Consider the following 19,862-nt stretch of genomic DNA (forward strand, 5'->3'; position numbering starts at 1 on the left):
GTTTCATCAAAAAATATTAATAAAAAAATATTTTATTCAATAAAATACACATTATTTATTCTACAAAATATATATTCAAAGAGTTAACAATATTAATCTTTTTTATTTTAATTAACAATCATAGACACTAATTTGCCAGTCTTGTAAGGCAGTCTTACGGAAAAAATTAGACAAAAAAAAAACTTTTCAAAAAATAACTTAACTAAATATAAATAACTAATCTTCGTCGTATACGCGAGCTTTACACATATCACATACTGTACGACTATGCTCGGTACATAAAAATTTTTGGCAGTAAATGCAGCTCTTTTTGGTCTTGCGATTTTTGCGTCTTGGGCAAACCGCGCAGATACCAGTTGGTTTTTCTTCTTCTGGTAACTCAGATTCTGGTAAAAAACGTTTCAACACTTGCTGAAGAGGATATGAAATATTTTGGAAGGTGCTTCTTCTTTGGATATGTGGCTGTGTTAGTTGAAAAGCTAGTTGCTTCAAGTAGTCTCTGCGCTTGATGATTATACCCGTATTTTCTTTGTAAATGGTTTGACTGTTGATTCCGATTTCCGGCTATGTTTAGGATCGTGAAAAATAATCTTAGCGACCATCTACATGCCACTCTTGCCACAGAATACTCTTCTTTTGGTCGATCCACAACATCAACACCTCCTTTCGTTTTATTATAAAAGGTGATAATTTCTGGTTTCGCGGTAGTTCCAGTTGTTGGATCGATTCGGTCGTCGCGTCGTTATGAAGTGTACTTATCATAAGAACATTTTTTTAATTCTTTTTGTTTGGTACGTAAGACACCAGAACCTTGCTCTTATGAAAACCAAAGATACTACTAAGTTTTGGTCTAAAATAAAATAAAATTTGTTCATCCCTTCGATCATGATCCATCTATAATAGAAATACATAATAGATTACTATTTCAGTAATATAAAATCATAATATTACATAAAAGTAGCAGTAAAACTGTCGCTAAGATGAAAAAAAATAAAGTCATGAGTAAAAAAAGTACTTGCGTCGATACCCGCGCGATGAGCAATACGCCGCCTGATGGTACATGGCGCAACAAACCACCTCGTCCAAGTGACTGGCGCACACTGTCGAGAAGTGAACTGCATACAGGGGTAGGAGACGGAACAAAACTCAGCTACCAAATGAACGATGTACGTACGAATAATTTTGACAAAATGGCGCGTGTTTTAAATTTACTGTGAGCAAAATGCTCATAGCGCGAGTGCTCGCGGGTTAAAACGAAATATTTTTGCAATAATTCTCAAAAAAATATTGATGTAGACTGTAGAGTCATGAAATCTATGAACTAAATCTCAAACTCTAATACATTTTAAACGAGCTGATCCATGCAACTTCGTCTGCTATCAAAAGCAATATTTTTGCTAGGTATATTTTTCTCTGCTCTTTTTACGAGATTACGGCGAAGCAAAAGGTGATGGTTTTGACCTGTATGTATGTATGGATGTTCATCTGTTCCTTCATAACTTCTAAACTAGAAGCCTTCCTCGATAAATAAATAATTCAAAACCAAATTAATTTTTCAATTCGATCCAGTAATTTCTGATATTAGCGCATTCAAAAACAAACTCTTCTACTTTTTACTCGATTTATTTATAAAAAGCTTAAAAAATTTGTATTACTTAATAGGTTTTCCTGTGTATGTTAAATGTTTAGTATTATAATATTATCTGTAGTTTTGAATCAGCTACTACAAGATCCATAACGTAAACTAAAACTAACATAACACACAAGAAGTAAAATTTCATAATTCTCCCAGCAGTGTTGCCTGCATGAGAACTCTTTTCGCAAACCTATAACACAATTGTGTGATAACACTGTAATAATAGTTGATGGAAAAATCTTTTTTTATTGTAATTTATAGTTTTTAATCTGTATTAAAAATGACGGTGACCAAAATATTATGGTTGTCAGAATTAATAAGATGTTATCAACTAACAATGTTTGTAAGTACAATTTTGTTGCAAAATTTTATTATTTTTACTGTTTTATCTGCATGACCTAGGAAAAATGTGATAGGTATCCGCTATCCAGTATATTACAACAAATATACTTTTATTTTGGCATAAGTACTAAACCTGTTCTCAAAATAACTGGATGGTCGTTTGAAAATCAGGGGTCAAAGTACACAAAAATCGTGTTTATTTATTACTAGCGGTCCGCCCCGGCTTCGCCCGTGGTACATGTTTACGTTTTCTCTACATAAGAACCGTCCTCGTACTTCAAGGAATATAATAAAAAAAGAATTATTGAAATCGGTTCAGCCGTTCTCGAGTTATGCGCTTACCAACACATTTTGCGATTCATTTTTATATTATAGATCTATATCGGTGAGAATTTAATTCTCTACAACTTTACCATAATATTTTTTATAACTTGAACTGTTTTCGAGATAGATGGCGTATAGTATACGAATAATCAATAATAATTTAGTTTCTAATATCTTTCTACACCAAGTTCATACAATAATGTAATTCCGATTTCTTTCCATGGGTCACTATTATAGTATACTATTGCACAAGTACATATCACCTTGAACAATAAAATGTAAAGGTACGTGACTAATCTGTCCACGCCTAACTAAATATTATCTGTGAAGGATAGACTTTATTTGCGTATGGCAATTGTTGATATTTGTTACATATAACATACATACATATGCATATTGGACAATATTTATCATTTATTACAAGCTATGCCCCGCGGTTTTACTCGCAGTGCTCCGCCTCCTATTCCTCCTATTACCTCCTCGATCGATAAATGGGCTATCTAACACCAAAAGAATTTTTCAAATCGGACTAGTAGTCTAGTAGTTCCTGAGATTAGCGCATACAAACAAACAAACTCTTCAGTTTTATATTAGTATAGATTTGCGTATGGCAATTTTATGTTGTAGGTATGGCAAATATGTATGTACTATGTGAGGATTAGCACTGGACGTGTTCTGTAATAGCATTGATGCTGAATATTTGTTTATTCAAATAAATAAACAAATATTCTTTAAATGTATGTTGTTATATCCTATATTCTATATAATAAAACACGAAAGTTTGCAAGAGTAACAGACATCCATATGTTACTCTTTCACGCAAATCCTACTGAACCGATTTCAATGAAATTTGGTATGTTTGTGGTAGGTAGCTGAAGACCCAGAATAAGACATAGGCTTCTTTTAATCCCGGAACTTCAACAGGAACGGGATACTTACAATAGAAGTTCTATTTTTTTTAATTTTACATTGTTTTTCCTATTTTATTACATATTCAAGTACACACAATAATATATTTTTATCTCAAAGTCAAATACATAATGTTATGAACCTTCAAAACAAGATAATAAATAATAATTGCTTTTTAAATACTTTGTTACAAAGTTATTTCTCTGCAAAGTAAAGATACCTAATACAACAAAATAAATAGTAATACATTCTTAGCAATAGTTACCATGAATAAAGTTGTTTGTCTCACTCTAACTCCATATGTATAAAAAGAGACAGCGAACCGGTCTCGTAACCTAAATTCTGATATCTATAATCTATGGCAAGTTATTCGAATACAGATATTTTAAGTTACATAATAAGCGTAAGGATATTTGCGATATGTTTTTTTGAAGTGAAACTTCTTTAGGCGCGTTGAGAGTAAAATTTCAAGGTCGCGTCATGGCAATATCGTCACGTCATGGAGTAAGGTGACGATTTGCTATCTTTGAATCTTGCAAAAGAAGTTTCACTTCTGACACGTGTGCTCGGCACACTCTTTTTTTATTACGATTGTAATTTCATAGATTAATGAGTAGGTAGGTACTGGTAGATATGTGAATATAACACAGAGTATTCCGAGTATAGAGAAATGAGTACAGAGTAGGATACAAATTATTATAAAAAAATAGTGCATGCTAACATAAATTTATTTACTTTAAATATAATAATAAATAAATTTATTTTATTTACATATCGGAATTTTACATGGATCTCTATGTCTGATAAAATCAATATAAAGACATACATTTTTTTGTAACAACCAAATAACAAATCCTATTTTTCAATACAAATTCGCGGGCGTATTAAAATCCGTTTGCAAAATATTCCTTTCACATTAATATATAACGAGTTTAACCAATGCCCACCTACAAGGAAGACTTGTATAATGTCAGCAGGCCTTAAAAATCTCACGAACGACCAGTATAATAAGACCTCTTAGTCATTCTTTTGTACTCTTTTTATCAGTTTGTTTTTTCTTACTTTACTAGCTTACCACCTGCGGCTTCGCCCGCTTTGTCTAAAACCTAATAAATTAGTATATACTAAAACCTTCCTCTTGAATCACTCTATCTATGAAAAAAACCGCATCAAAATCCGTTGCGTAGTTTTAAAGATTTAAGCATACAAAGGGACATAGGGACGGGACAGAGATAGCGAGTTTGTTTTGTACTATGTAGTGTAGCTTCAGCGCCGGGTTTTACTTGTGGTATCTATGTAAAAAATATAAAGAGAGTAAGTAGAGTATAGCGTATAGTGTTTAGATAGGTTCAGTAGTTTTTGCCTGAAAGAGTAAGAAACATCATCCCAAAATTTACTTTATAATAGTTGGTTCAAGCATTGTTCCCGCATGAAGAGTAGTGCAGATTTCATCTTATCCTTTTTCTCAATTTCAACTTAGTCTGCACAGCCCTTTTTAGCGTGACAGAATAACAAACCTTCATCTTCATAAATTTTAAAGCACAGCTTGCTTATATAGTTACTAAGTGACACAGCTCAACTTAAGTTGGTTTTCTACAACCTCGTATTCACTTAGCAAGTACTCGACCTTCTGTCAAATAACATATTTACTTATGTAACGATTAACAAGTGCTAGCTTGGATTATGTAACTTAAGGTTGTGTTAAACAACCTTATGTTCTAAGTAGGGATGTAACGATACCGATACAGATACCGATATATCGGCCGATATATCGGCAAGCCGATATATCGGTATCGCCGATAATAAATCAACCGATACCGATATTTTTTTATTAAATTCTTTCTTTTCTTTTATGTTTTTGCATTGTATTCATTCATATTGTATATCTGTTTCTGTAAAAGTGTTAAGGAAGAGCGGAACCTCCTGACACAAGCATTTTATTTGCTTACTAGGAGTGTTCCAATCACAAATTTGTTTATGTAAAGGAAAGAAATAGATAATTTTGAATTTTTTTAATTTTTAACGTGATAACGTTTTTAAAATCGTTTTAGTCGGGTGACATGTTCATAAACTTGTGTCACACCAAAACCTCACGAGCGCGATCGCAGGTATAACGAGAGAGAGACGGACCGATCTCCCGTTTCATCTCGAGCGCTGCCACTGCATTATGTTATCACGTAAACATCTCGATCGTAAACCTACTTTACAAACAACCAATTTTTTTGATATCAAATAATTCAAAAAATCCGCGCCCAATGAACGATGCGGGAGGCCGCCCGCGCGTGCGCACTTTGTTTTCTGAAAAAACTCTACCAATACTGCCGTCCTTTAACTAAAAAGCCGTTAACCCTCAAATGGTCAATTTTCAGTTTTAAATGTAGGGTGATAGAGTTCAGAATTCTCTATCTTTCTGTCTAAGAATCATTAATAGTTATAAATATATGAAAATATTGTAAGCCGTTAAGTAACACAATTTTCAGCGATTCCATAACTTGAAAGCGTCTAACCAACACTACTTCGCTAAATTTCCTTTAAAGTACCTTAACCGCCAGATTTAATAATTATTTTTTAGCTTTTTACTTGACTAAAAGTACGTTATCAGATTATACTTGACTATAGGGACGCAAAAGGACTATAACTGCTTTATGATATGCTTTCATATAACGATTCCAATGGAAATCCTTACCTTATTTGCAGTTACTCGCCCTTAACGCATTTTTAGTTAAGTAATTTTATTTAGGAAAAATTCTAATAACACTTTTTTGCTTAGCTACAAAGCAGCTAACCCTCATTTTTTAGCTAAAAGGCAGTTATCCGATTCTGGTGATGCATCAGTTTTGGGGATGAGAGTGATGATGAAATAATGTCGCTCCCAAGCAGAGTACCGATTGTTTTTGATTTTCTTTTACAAGACGTATTGTTTCTGATCAGGTTTACTAAGTTTTAAACAATCTAGCAGCTAAATTACGGAAAATATAACAAGTCAAAGTTACGAAAATTTGGTAGGTAATGGTTACGACAGTGCGAACTTTCAATCGTACTTCTCTGTTTAGACTCTGATTTGTCACTGTAACCGAGAAAGAGAAGAAAGACAGTCTGTACTATTTAATTTTTAAAACTATTTATTAATTATGTAATTTACCCCTTGGGTGGAATTAGTAATCGACTGTCAATCAATGTACTAGAGATGGTGATACAAAAATTGTTAGGAGTACACTACCTTTGACCCGCTGACGGGGAGTCCATTTTGCAACTATTGCTATTTTTTCTTATCTTTATATGTATTAGATTATTAAGATTTGTATTTTTTACATTGTAGCAAATAAAAAGTTTTCTACCTCCTGCTATTTTCCACATATTCTGGTATATTATATTTTCTGAATGTGGATGAAAGAGTCTTCTAATCATTTGATAAGCGGTTCTACATTATTTATTAAGAGCATCCCACATGTAAGAGCTTGAAGCCCTATTGAAACCAGGGTGTATTTTTTCAAAAACCTTGTGCACAAGTCTTAATTTTTTTTTCAGGAAACGATTTATGTTTACATTGTTTGTGGTTCTATATGTACTCAATATCCGTGACTCGCATGATGGCTTCGCAGAAGAATATTTATAAAATAACGTTAAAATTGCAATTCTAAATGAATATACGGTTCCAAAAAAGAAAAGCGAGAAGATTTATCTCAATCTTAACCCATTAATGAGCCACTGTAATGAAATAAACGTGAACATGACGAGAAATAAAGGTTAATTTTATCGAAAACTTAAAAGAGTCATTTAGTAAAAGAGTTTTTTAAATACTCACAATAAGACGCTAAAACCATTAATTTAGATAGTGTTTAAATCCTTAATACTTAAACCTAAAAGCTTTTGATCCTTTTCCTTTCCATTGGTTGACCTAGAGGATGTAATTCCCGAGAGCAAAGCCTCAGACAGCAGCAAATTTTTAACATTAGTAAGATTAAAATTTAGTACAACTATATAGAATCATAGTACAAAAGCATCCAAAAGCCCTTAAACGCTGATTATAAAGTTTTTGAAATTTAAATTAAAACGAAAGTCTTAGCTTAAAAGTAGTTATAGTAGCTTAACGACGTTTTAGGTAAGCATTTTATTAATAAATAAAAAAAAATCACAAAATGAAAATAAAAATACTAAATTACTTAGCTAAAAAGTCGCTATGGTATGTGAACGGCCGTCTTGTCCAGTAAATAGTTAAAATTTTCAGATTATATCTAATATCTAATATATATTATAAAGGCGAAAGTTTGTAAGGATGTATGGATGTATGGATGTTTGTTACTCTTTCACGTAAAAACTACTGAACCGATTACAATGAAATTTAGCACACATATAGAGGGTAACTTTGATGAACACATCACAACAATCCCACGGGAACGGGAACTATGCGGGTTTTCCTTTGCAAACGCGGGCGAAGCCGCGGGCGGAAATCTAGTGCTGAACTAAACGAGAAAAAGTGAATTTAAAAATAAATTATAACAGTTTCTGGGTAAAAACTAATATTTATATATAATATAATTAAATGTCGATCGATGTATCTCACAATAATTATTGTAAGTGTCATAATTTTTAAGAAATAACGATTTCCGTGTTTTTTGCCATTTACTCGAAACTCACTTCGTGGGCTTAACGGCTTTCTAGTTAAAGGACGGCAGAATAGTAAACTTTTATTAGGTACTGATTGTATGTGTATTACTTAAAGTTTAACTGACTTCGTAAAATAATTATACCTACTAAAATAAATGGTTTTGTTGTTTTTTGATTTGGCATTTTTATTTAAAAGAATACGATTAACAGTTGTCTCTGTTAAATGTTGGTAACTTTTTATGCATAATTCACTATTTATTTTTCTACCAAGCCATCGATATCGGTATCGGTATCGGTATCGCCGATACATTACTACAAATATCGGTATCGGTATCGTATCGGCAAAATCATGTATCGTTACATCCCTAGTTCTAAGTATTACCTATGTATTACATTATTTCCTGTTATCGAATCACGAGAATAAAATGGGTGGATGTTTGTTACTCTTTCACGCAAAAATGGCTGGTCAGGGCTGAATGAAATTAAACATGAAGATAGATAGAGCTTATATGGACTACTTTTTAATATGATGTTTTTTTTTTTTAATATTTTATTGCACGCCTCATAAGCGAAGCGTTGAGGTGGGTACTACTGTCACTTCGCGCAAAACATCTGATTTTTCAAACTTAAAATGTCTTTATGTATCATTTATTACTTATGTACATCTATTTTGCCCTAAAACACCTCTATCTGGTGAAAATCTCATTAAAATCAGTTCACCAGAAGATTGATAGATAGACGGATAATTAAAATAAATAATTAATTTGAGCTCTATTTTAAAGACTTTTCATTGTAACATTTATATACTATGTAACAATACAAACTGAACGCCTAGTTTCATATAATATATTATCTGTAAACGAACATAAATTGCTCACAAATCACAATACTATTCCAAATCGCTTCCATTCATACAAATGTAAGGTCACATGACGTCATGGTGACATCATCTAAGGTTGTCGAGCTAGGTTCATCTGAAGTAACCATAGATTAGTAAATACCTTGTCGATGTCGATGTCGAATGTCGATTTATTCTATGGTTTTTACAATAAACAGATTTTTTTCTGACAATTTAACTCAAGCTAATACAAAAAATGTGTTTTTATATTTGTTATTTTTCTGAAAAGCAGACATATCGACTAATCGGTTGGCTTGGTTGGTAGTGGCTCTGCCTTCCAAGGTAGACGTCGCGGGTTCGATTCCCACCCAGGCTAAATATTTGTGTGATAACATAGATGTTTGCTCTGTGTCTGGGTGTTATATAAGTATTTATTTAAAATTATATATGTTTATCAGCCATCTGGTTTCCATAACACAAGCGAAAGCTTAGTATGGGATCAGATCGTGTTGTGTATGAAAATTGTCCTGAAATATTTATTTATTTATATTATAGGCAATTTCTACCAAAAATTCAGTGGTCCAGTCCTTCTGCGAATCAATTCTATTGAGAAAAATTAAAATATTGTATAATATTATGTTACACCAAATTTGATATATTTTAACGGGAAATCATAATATATCATTGTTAATGATAATTTATCATTGTTAACGGGAAAATATAAAAGAAATCTACTTATACATACATACAGGAATTTTAAAGACAAAAATAAAACTTGTAATCAAGCTTTTAAAATGGAGTATAAAAATTAAACGATTCTTTAGTCACATCTTTGGAACAATAAAAAAACTCGCTCTGAGAATGTGCTATTATTTTTTATTATTCAAATAACTACCGTGGGATATTACATTGACCGTTTTGACGTCCCCCAAACCTTTAATAAACCGTTTTTAAATGACTTACAGAGTACAAAGGCTGTTGTAAATCACATTCAATTCATAAATCTGAGTATTTTGTTAAAATATTATGTTTCTTTGACCATTCTGTTATTTTAAGCACGATTTTAAAATTCGCGGATATGAGGTGATTCGAAAAACATTCGAAATAAGGTTACTTATTCTTGTTCGTTTTGGTGACGGTTCGGTTGGTATAAACAGAAATATCAAGATTACAATTATTACTCCTTTATTTTGAAATAGAAATTGTAGAGATGATACAGCCCGTGGCTTCGCTTACATCAACATGATTCAAATTGCAAACAAACATAAACTTCGCGCTAAGTCGTCATTGTTCAGAGATATTTTCTAAAAATAAAATGTACTCGAACTTTTTGATTTTCTGCAAGCTTTAACTCTTTAGTAAGTTAGAGTTTAGTGTATAAGTATTATGAATTATCCCCTTAAAAATTATGTTGGAGCCCGACTAGCCTTCTGTGCTGATACCATTGATTCGTCTCTGGTGTTCAAATCTAGGACTTTTATAAAGACAAATGTAGTAATAAAAATAATAGTTCTATTTATTTTAATAAGTTTTTTATGTAGACATAGAGGCTATTAAAGATGGAGCCATGCGGGCAGACTGAACGACCTTGACTTGAGGTCATTGCCTACTTTAGTGAAATTAAACCTTATTCTAACGGTATAAAGTACATATTTCTATGCACTACATTCTAGACTCTTTGCTTCAGTATTGCATTACGATTATACACCTTAATACTAAGGCAAAAGAATACAATTTTGTGTGAACACATTTATCGCACTATTATGTGTTACTGTTTTAGATTTCATGTTTAAAAGACATAAAAAAGTAGCGAATACATTATTAAATCCACACTTATTGCAAATTATCTCTGTCTTACTGAATCTTTTAAATGCTTTGACATTTTTTGATTCAACTAGCTGGAAAAATTGGGAGGAAAACTTTTAGGTAGATAGATCGTATGCAAGTATGCAACTCATCTATACTAATATTATAAAGCTGAAGAGTTTGTTTGTTTCACCCGCATTGCTCCGCTCTTGTTGGTCTTAGCGTGATGATAATATAGCCTATAGCCTTCCTCGATAAATGGGCTATCTAACGCCAAAAAAATTTTCAAATCGGAGCAGTAGTTCCCGAGATTAGCACGTTGCGCGTTCAAACAAACAAACTCTTCAGCTTTATAATATTAGTATAGATTATGTACTAAAATACCACGTCTTATAAAGAAGATGACAATGTCATGGTAATAGGTGTATTATGTCATAATACACCTATTACCATAGAACCTTCGCATGCTATTCGCGTTACAAGGAAGTGGACGAGGAAAATATACTCAAGGTTTAGATGTAAGGTTCTAAAGAATAAACTAGCTGTTCCCGCGGCTTTGCGTGACACTCTGATAACTAATAAGTATGTGCTTTGCAGACTATAATCATAGTCTTTTTACGATGCTATAGCCTATAGGTAATTTATCTCTTTACCAAATTTTATACGGTACCGATCAACTGTTTTTAAGTGAAAGAGTAACGAACAAACATGCTTACTTTTCGCATTTATTAATTAATAGCGGTCCGCCCCGGCTTCGCCCGTGGTACGTATTTCGCAATAAAAGGTAGAATATGTTCTTTCTCAGGGTCTAAAGATTGTCTGTGCCAAATTTCATCAAAATCGGTCCAGTAGTTTATGCGTGAAAACCATACATACATACATACATAATTCCCTACAAACCTTTCCTCTTTATAATATTAGTATAGATGAATTTTAGTAGAATTAGTAAGATCAGAAGAAATTACCTACATAAAAATTGGGCTCACTATTACAATTCAAGCTTTATCTACCACACGGTGCCTAATCTTTAACTACGATATAATTTATCAAATTCTGTTCAGCCGTTCCCGCGTACAAAATTACAACATACAGTTACATAAATGACAATAGTAGGTTAGGATGTCAGTTCAGAAACACTTTTTATAAATTATATGTAACGTAAACAATAATTAGTTGAGAAATGTAAATAAAAAATATTCATTAAACTATTTATACAGATAACTATTACAATTTAGCAATGTAAAACAAACTGTTTAATATTTGTTTGCATTAAAACAGCTTTTAAACGAAAGTAGAACGCACTTGTCGGGGACTATTTACATTTGTTCGGTATTATTGGGTTATGCAAATATTATAAATGCGAAAGTAACTCTGTCTGTCTGTCTGTTACTCAATCACGCCTAAACTACTGAACCAATTTGAATGAAATTTGGTATGGAGATATTTTGATACCCGAGAAAGGACATAGGCTACCTTTTATTGCGAAATATGTACCACGGGCGAAGCCGGGGCGGACCTCTAGTAACGAATAAAAAGATAATATTAACGAGTATAAAAGTTTTAAAAATATGTAGAAGTTAACACATTTTAATATTTTTTTCATTTCGTTAAACATCCATTATTTAAATTTCTTTTCATTTCTTAATTCAAAATCTAAAATAAATCTTGTTAAATATGAGTTTGATTAGATCTTTTTAAGGTTGTGGTAAATATTATACGTACAATAAACAATAGCTTTGAAATCTCCAATTAAATCTAAACATTTATGTACTGATATTAACTCAGCATTCCAATTCTACAAATCGAAGTTTGAGTAAGTAACCTTACATGATTCGAGCATGACGAATGAGAACTCCCACTATCAATAACTTATTGCTCATATAATATTTCCTTATATGAACTTAAAATCCTACTAATATTTGTGAATGGAACGATAAACAGTTCTTGGTTTATCTTTCGTGCATAAAACAGATCCGATTTGTATGAAAGTCAGAGAAAACAGTAAATATATATGTATAACGGCTATTTTTACCCAAGTAGTGTTTGAAATATTGTGATAAATAATATATCCTACTAATATTATAAACGCGAAAGTTTTTAAGTATGGATGGATGGATATTTGTTACTCTTTCACGCAAATACTGCTGAATCTATATCAATAAATTTTGTATGTAGGTAGCTGAAGACCTAGAATAAGACATAGGCCACTTTTTTAACTTTTATCCCGGATCCTACAGGAACGGGAACTAAGCGGGATTTTCTTTGAAAACGCGGGCGGAAATCTAGTAATAATAATACAATATGAACAATACAGAACACACATCATTTTATAAAACCCCTTATGCTTAACGTTTTTTCCGTCGTACGATCAAATGCGAATAAATGTATCGAGTACCAATTGCGTAACCTCTGACACAACCCGCTGTGGCGAGGCCTCATTACTTGAGAGACATAGCTGTACATTACATATAGATTAAAAGCTGTACTATGCGGATTATAACCTACTTACCATGGCTTGACCGCCTCCTTGTTATAATCTAATATATAAAGGCGAAAGTTTGTAAGGATGTATGGATGTATGGATGTTTGTTACTCTTTCACGTAAAAACTACTGAACAGATTACAATGAAATTTAGCACACATATAGAGGGTAACTTGGATTAACACATAGGATAGTTTTTATCCCGGAAATCCCACGGGAACGGGAACTATGCGGGTTTTCCTTTGCAAACGCGGGCGAAGCCGCGGGCGGAAATCTAGTAGTAGATAACGCGTGAGTACCTGGGGATCTGGGTTCGATTCTCGACTTAAATACATCACAGAAAATACTGTGTCGATCTAGACACAAAAGGATGATAACCTACTTGTTCGTAAAGAAAATTGAAAAGTGAAACAAATGCTTCCATAAAATAGTTAACAAATAGGTCCATAATAACTTTTAATAATTGCTTTTATTATGTTATACGTAATAGTTTTATTGAATACCTACATACATACCTACATTATTAGCCTGTTCAGCTACATCTGTATGTATATTGTATGTTCTCTTATCTTCTCTCTCAGTTAAAAGTGGTTAAAATGACAAATATTATCAAATCAATGACTTTATCAGCAAGCTGCAAAGAAACTACGCCTAGTTTGTTAAAAAAAATATAATATTTATTGTTTTACAATCTTGTATTATGGATTTATTTAATATCTTTGTTTCAGGCCTAACAATGTGGAGGCTGGTTTTAACAGCAGCGCTGTTAGCGACCGCGCGGTCAAAGCAGTTACCATCTAATTCAGGTGAATATATCTCAAGTAAAGAAGCTAACATTTACGCCATAGATACAGTTTATATTATTTAACAAACAAATTTTACACAGCTTTGTAATAAGAAAAAAAAATTAAAGCAATTAGGTAAATATTTACTTTACTTCACAAACAAAATCCCCATAACATACTTTCTGAAAAACTACGGGAAAAAATTACAAAATATTTTTTTAAGAAAGACGCAAGCAGCAAGCTCTACGCTGAAATTTATTAGTAGCTGTATTCAGAACCTCTTTGTAACTATTTATTTGTAAATCTTATATATAAAATTCTCGTGTCACAATGTTAGTCTGCATACTCCTCCGAAACGGGTGGACCGATTCTCATGAAATTTTCTGTGCATATCGGGTAAGTCTGAGAATCGGCCAACATCTATTTTTCATATGTACCATGGGCGAAGCCGGGGCGGACCGCTAGTAATATGTAAAATCTAAAATATGATTGCCATTTTCACTTTAAAAAGCATTTTTTACCGCATGCTCTATATTTTATGCGATACAAAACATTCTGAAATTGGAACTTTTTCATACACTTTATTATTAACTATGTACTTACAAAAAATGTATACATCAAAAACATATAAGTACTAATTTGAAATATAAAAGTACAAATTCAAAAGCTTAAACTTAAGCGTTTCAAATCAATAAAGTAGAATTATTTAAATAGCTTCATAAAACTGTCCTTTCAACCGGTATATAAATTCCTTAAATTATTCCCGTAAGCGACTCATAAAACAAGAATACCGTTATAATATTCGTGTCGAAAGAGGTGACAAAAAATATTATAAAATTTAATCTTTATAAATTTATATTTAAAAAGCATTTGAATGCCATAAAACCAAAAATATAAATTCAATTTAATCTTTATCAGCCCATATACGTTCCCACTGCTGGGACACGGGCCTCCTATGAGGGTACAGCCCCCCTATGCAAGTGGCTTTCTGTTAGCGTAGCGTTCAATAGAATAGGCTACGAATGTATGAGATTGACGTAAGCTGTAGATAAGATTGACGTAAGCTGTAGATACGTTTATCTACAGCTTACGTCAATCTCATACATTCGTAGCCTATTCTATTGAACGCTACGCTAACAGAAAGCCACTTGCATAGGGGTGCTGGTCATAAATCATAATCCACCACGCGGGCCAAGTGCGGGTTTGTAGATGTCACATGTTATTGAACTTTTTGGTTCTTTCAACATGGCGTTTTCTTTTACAGATAAAAAAGAGGAATACAAAAATAAACTCGACTGGTCTGGTGGCCTGCTTGGTAGCGATCCTGTCTTCCAAGCTAGAGGGTTCGATTACCACCCAGGGCGAATATTTGTGTGATTAACATCGTTGTTTGCACACAGATGCCTGGGTAAACACAGATGTCTGGGTTTTCATTATCTATATTAGTATATATTTAAAAGTATTCAAAACTCAAACTAAAAAAAACCGTATTTTTCAGCATGGACAAATATTAGATATTACCTAATGTATGTTTCAGCATGGACAAATATTAGATATTTATTGGGTCCATGGTTTCAGCCAATTGGTTTCCATAACACAAGCGAAAAGCTTAGTATGGGATCAGATCGTGCCGTGTGTCAAAAATGTCCTGAAATATTTTAATAAACAATTATTACACGAAGGCTTTATACATATGTATAATAATTTGTTTCGATACCAATTCATCGTATGATCTATAAATGTTCGATAAGCTTTTGTAGATATAGTTTACTCTTTCACGCAAAACTGTAAATAAAATAAACCGATTTGATTGCAACTCTGTATGTTAATAGACCATTAGTTACCGGCTAGTTATGATTTTTTTTATAATAGAGCGGGCAACGGAGCAGCCCCCCTAGTCAAGTGGCTTTCTGTTAGCGTAGCGTTCAATAGAATAGACTACGAATGTATGAGATTGACGTAACCGAAGGCTGTAGATAAACGTATCTACAGGTTACGTCAATCTCATACATTCGTAGTCTATTCTATTGAACGCTACGCTAACAGAAAGCCACTTGACTAGGGGGGCAGGTGGGTCACCTAGTGAGGTGATCACCACCGCCCATGAGCACTCACAAAGTTACCTTTGTGAGCCTGTTACCGACTGTCGAAGGTGTTTAATAAATAAATCAGCACTACATTAACATATAGACTACTTGAAACCGTACTTGAAAGGCTAAGCTAGCTAAAATCATCAACTTTAACATTTATCTTGCTTTAAAAACTATAACATACAGACTTGAAAGCATCATCAAAGCTACCTAAAACTACACAAATATACACAAAACAGATATACACAGCTAGACCAGAGCTAATGACCATACAAAGTGACCAGCAAACCAGTCCTTAATGACAAAATAGTCCACAAATAGACACAAAAAGACGCATTGTGATATTCCAATACGAAGGTGGTTGGGGTCAACGCTCCGGCGCCAAGAATTTTAAGGCTATGTTCATTGATGGCAGGAGTGGTGGACGGAGTTTATATTTTTGTTCTTTATAATGCAATCCGGCAGGAATAAGAACATTGACGTTCCTATTCCTATATATTTCAATCGAATTTGATTAATTCATCAATCAGATGAACTAATGCACTCAAACTTAAATAATTTTGTATTTACTCTATGCTTATGTGAATCTTATATACGCTTATGTGTTTATATAATGTAAACACATGTGTGTGTGTGTGTGTGTGTGTTTACATATGTAAATTACATTATCATTAAATAAATATTAACAATATTATATTGAAAAACCTCTTGGAAAAATTTATTCATCAACTAGTATGATATTATAGTATAAAATTAAAATAAACTATAGATAGGTACATTTCAGCCTTATTTAAATCGCTTCAGCTTATAACCTTACCCGCTCCGCTCATCACCAACCACACAGTGGCTATTTCATATTCTCGGCTTGTATTTTTGTTTATCACGAGTTGAATCGTTATGCATACTGGTTGATACCGTTGCAATGCACGCTCTGTGTTATGTGTATGATTGGAATTATATTTAATGTTTTTTATTAGTGGATTTATCTTATTAAGCATTATTACCAAACTCATTATATCTGTATTTTGCGATTCATTGAAATCTGGAGCGATAAATAAATGTTTGAGTTTACAAACAAACAAACAAACAAAAATACTTTATTGTGCACCACAGAGAGAAGTACAAGTAAGGACACAATACAATAATTGATAAAATTTAAATTAATATGTAAAAGTTTAAATTAATATGTACATTTAAGCAATAGTTTTAAATGTTATATACGAAAATCTTCGCCATAGACTTCTTCTGGAAGCACCTTTAAATCGTTTCAAAACATAGATTTTTTTTATCTTATATATAAAAATGAATCGCAAAATGTGTTGGTAAGCGCATAACTCGAGAACGGCTGAACCGATTTCGATAATTCTTTATTTATTATATTCCTGGAAGTACGAGGATGGTTATTATGTAGAGAAAACGTAAACATGTACCACGGGCGAAGCCGAGGCGGACCGCTAGTTTATCATAAATTTCAGACTCAGGTTCAATTGGTTGAATTAATAAATGTCAAAACATTTGAAACGTCGTGAATGAAAATAAATTCGGTTAAGTTTTAATAGGCAATATATATAAGTACTAAAACAGTTAAATCTTAAAATATCGTAAAAAAAAGTCGTACAAAAATATATATACATATTATGTTCTCTACAAAAGAATTCAACGCGCTTCAACCAGAATTTCTAATAACAATAACGTGAGTCGCTTGTCCTGTCTTCTGTCTGTATAAATTAAAAGGAATAAATAAATAAAACGAATCACATACGGTACAATTTATATACCTGGATATAAATTATATTTAAGAGTGTTAGATTATATTTAATATATGTTTGTATATGTTAGATTATATTTAAGAGTGTATTTTTATATTGTTTCTTTTTTTTTTTTTGTTTGTGTTGGTGGTGGTAATTTGGTGTGCCTAATAAAAATTATTTTATTCTATTCTTATTCTATTCTTAAAGGAGAATGGGCATTTTACTATGGAAGTTGGGCCTGAACCCTTGAGTTGGACCAATACACATAAGATATTGTTTTTATAATAGATCATAACACATACATAACGGGAAATATATATATAAAAAAATAATCAACCGGGTTTTTGTACAGTCACATCAAGTTTTATTTCTTTGTGTATAATATTTTTTGCAATAAATAACTGTTATAAGACAATGACAATATCTTTATGTTACTCCAATTCACTTTCACTTACAAATACGTACTAATCTTAAGCCTTCTAATAAACGAAATACACTAATATTATGTTTTGTAACAGGTATCTACCTATACCGTGTTTATTATAATTCAACGTAGCTAGACGTTTTTTGTGGTTAAACTCAGTCACTCCAGTGACATTTTGATTTATATTTACTTCACTCGAATTAAAAACACCGCTATTGTGCGCAAAATAATAGCCAAATAAATAAAACTTTTTGCCTTGACTGTACAAGAACCCGGTTGATTTATTTTTTTATTTTATTTTTTTCGTAAGGTATGTGTAATGATATATCACAAAAACAATATTTCGTGCGTATTGGTCCTAGCCCAAGTTTCAGGCCCAATTTGCCCATTCTCCTTTAATACAATATGTACCACCCGCCCGGACGAAGCTGTTGGCTTAGCTCGAATGTGCAATGGGTTATCGTGATGATCCTAATACGTTTTTATTTAAGTTAAATTTGTTTTTATTTTTTTTTCTTTCTTAAATATGAATAAAATATATTGAGCTCCATTTATTGTTGTTTAAATGTTAAATGATCGGTTTTTAGGCATAAATCTTACTTATTTTAATTATACATATTTTAAAACTGAAGGCTTTGTTATATTCAGAAAAGAGAGAGTATTATAATTCTAGTATATTTAATATTATGTTAAAAGTTAAAACTATCAATAAATAGACATTTTTTTTAAAATAAGAGTTTTTGACATTTGAAGTCAAAGATTTAAAAAAATATTCATCTCGAGACGATCCGTGGCTCAACTAATATTCTTCAATGTATATAGTTTTTTACGACTGTATTTATATTTTTTTTATTTTTCACAGAATTACCGAGCACATCAATAGCATCCATAACCGAAACGACCACAGAATGGCCGGGTGCGCTCGCGCCGCTCGACACGCTCGCAGTCGCGTGCGAGAAGGACAACATGCATGTTACCATCTCGCTCGCTACTAACCATGCGAATAGGTGAGTGGCTAACGTTTAGAATTTGTTAGTGGCTAACGTTTAGAATATGTTATTGTTTAACGTTTAGAATATTTGAATTAGTGGATTAGAATACGTATAATTTGGATACTAAGTAAGGTTCTTTAAAATTGTTTTAAACATAACATAGCCTTCTTGTAAAATGTAGAATTCTTTATAATCAACCTACAGTACAATACTATACTAATACTTATTAATACCACTTCGTTATAAATAAATAAATAGTTATTATCCTGAACTAAAACAAGAAGCGGTTGCGGTTTCTTTCTTTATAAATAACCGCTAGACTACTTAACCAATTGTATAGATAATACCTTTGTACTATGTAGGTACTTAGTATACATTTAGTAGATAATTAGAAATGCTAATTCTAAATGTTTCGCTTGACTCACAGATAGAATACAATGGTTTGTTAACTTGAAACATGTTATTACAATACAGTTATTTGACTTGGCCATGAAAATTGAGATTTAAATTGTAATAAGTTTAGTGAAGAACACATAGATAAAACAAAATATTAAAACATAATATTTTGAGATACTTTTCTAATATACATATATTGCTATGCAATTTTAAAATATACAATAAGAATACAGACATATATATTTTCACGGACTTAATTCGTCTAAAATTGCAAGTAGGTATTATTAGAAGAGAAATAATAAGATTTCAGTCATTATTGCATATATTATTTACAATTATGTAATTGTTACTAATAGGGATGTAACGATACATGATTTTGCCGATACGATACCGATACCGATATTTGTAGTAATGTATCGGCGATACCGATACCGATACCGATATCGATGGCTTGGTAGAAAAATAAAAAGTGAATTATG

At 32.1% G+C, this 19,862-nt stretch overlaps 1 protein-coding gene across 1 annotated transcript in view; it reads left to right on the forward strand.

Moving 5' to 3' along the window:
- Nucleotides 1–19,862, forward strand: part of pio (zona pellucida domain-containing protein piopio) — a 56,826-nt gene that overhangs the window by 22,368 nt on the left and 14,596 nt on the right. The window contains exons 2-3 of the mRNA XM_090117477.1: nt 13,674–13,751; nt 18,858–19,002. Coding sequence (XP_089973603.1) covers nt 13,682–13,751; nt 18,858–19,002 — 215 coding nt within the window. The 5' untranslated portion in view covers nt 13,674–13,681. The remainder of the gene's footprint in view (nt 1–13,673; nt 13,752–18,857; nt 19,003–19,862) is intronic.

The sequence above is a fragment of the Colias eurytheme genome, chromosome 28 (assembly GCF_061535395.1).
Source record: "Colias eurytheme isolate Ceu_HAF_F1 chromosome 28, ilColEury1 Martin Lab GWU primary, whole genome shotgun sequence".
In the NCBI taxonomy this organism is placed as follows: domain Eukaryota; kingdom Metazoa; phylum Arthropoda; class Insecta; order Lepidoptera; family Pieridae; genus Colias; species Colias eurytheme.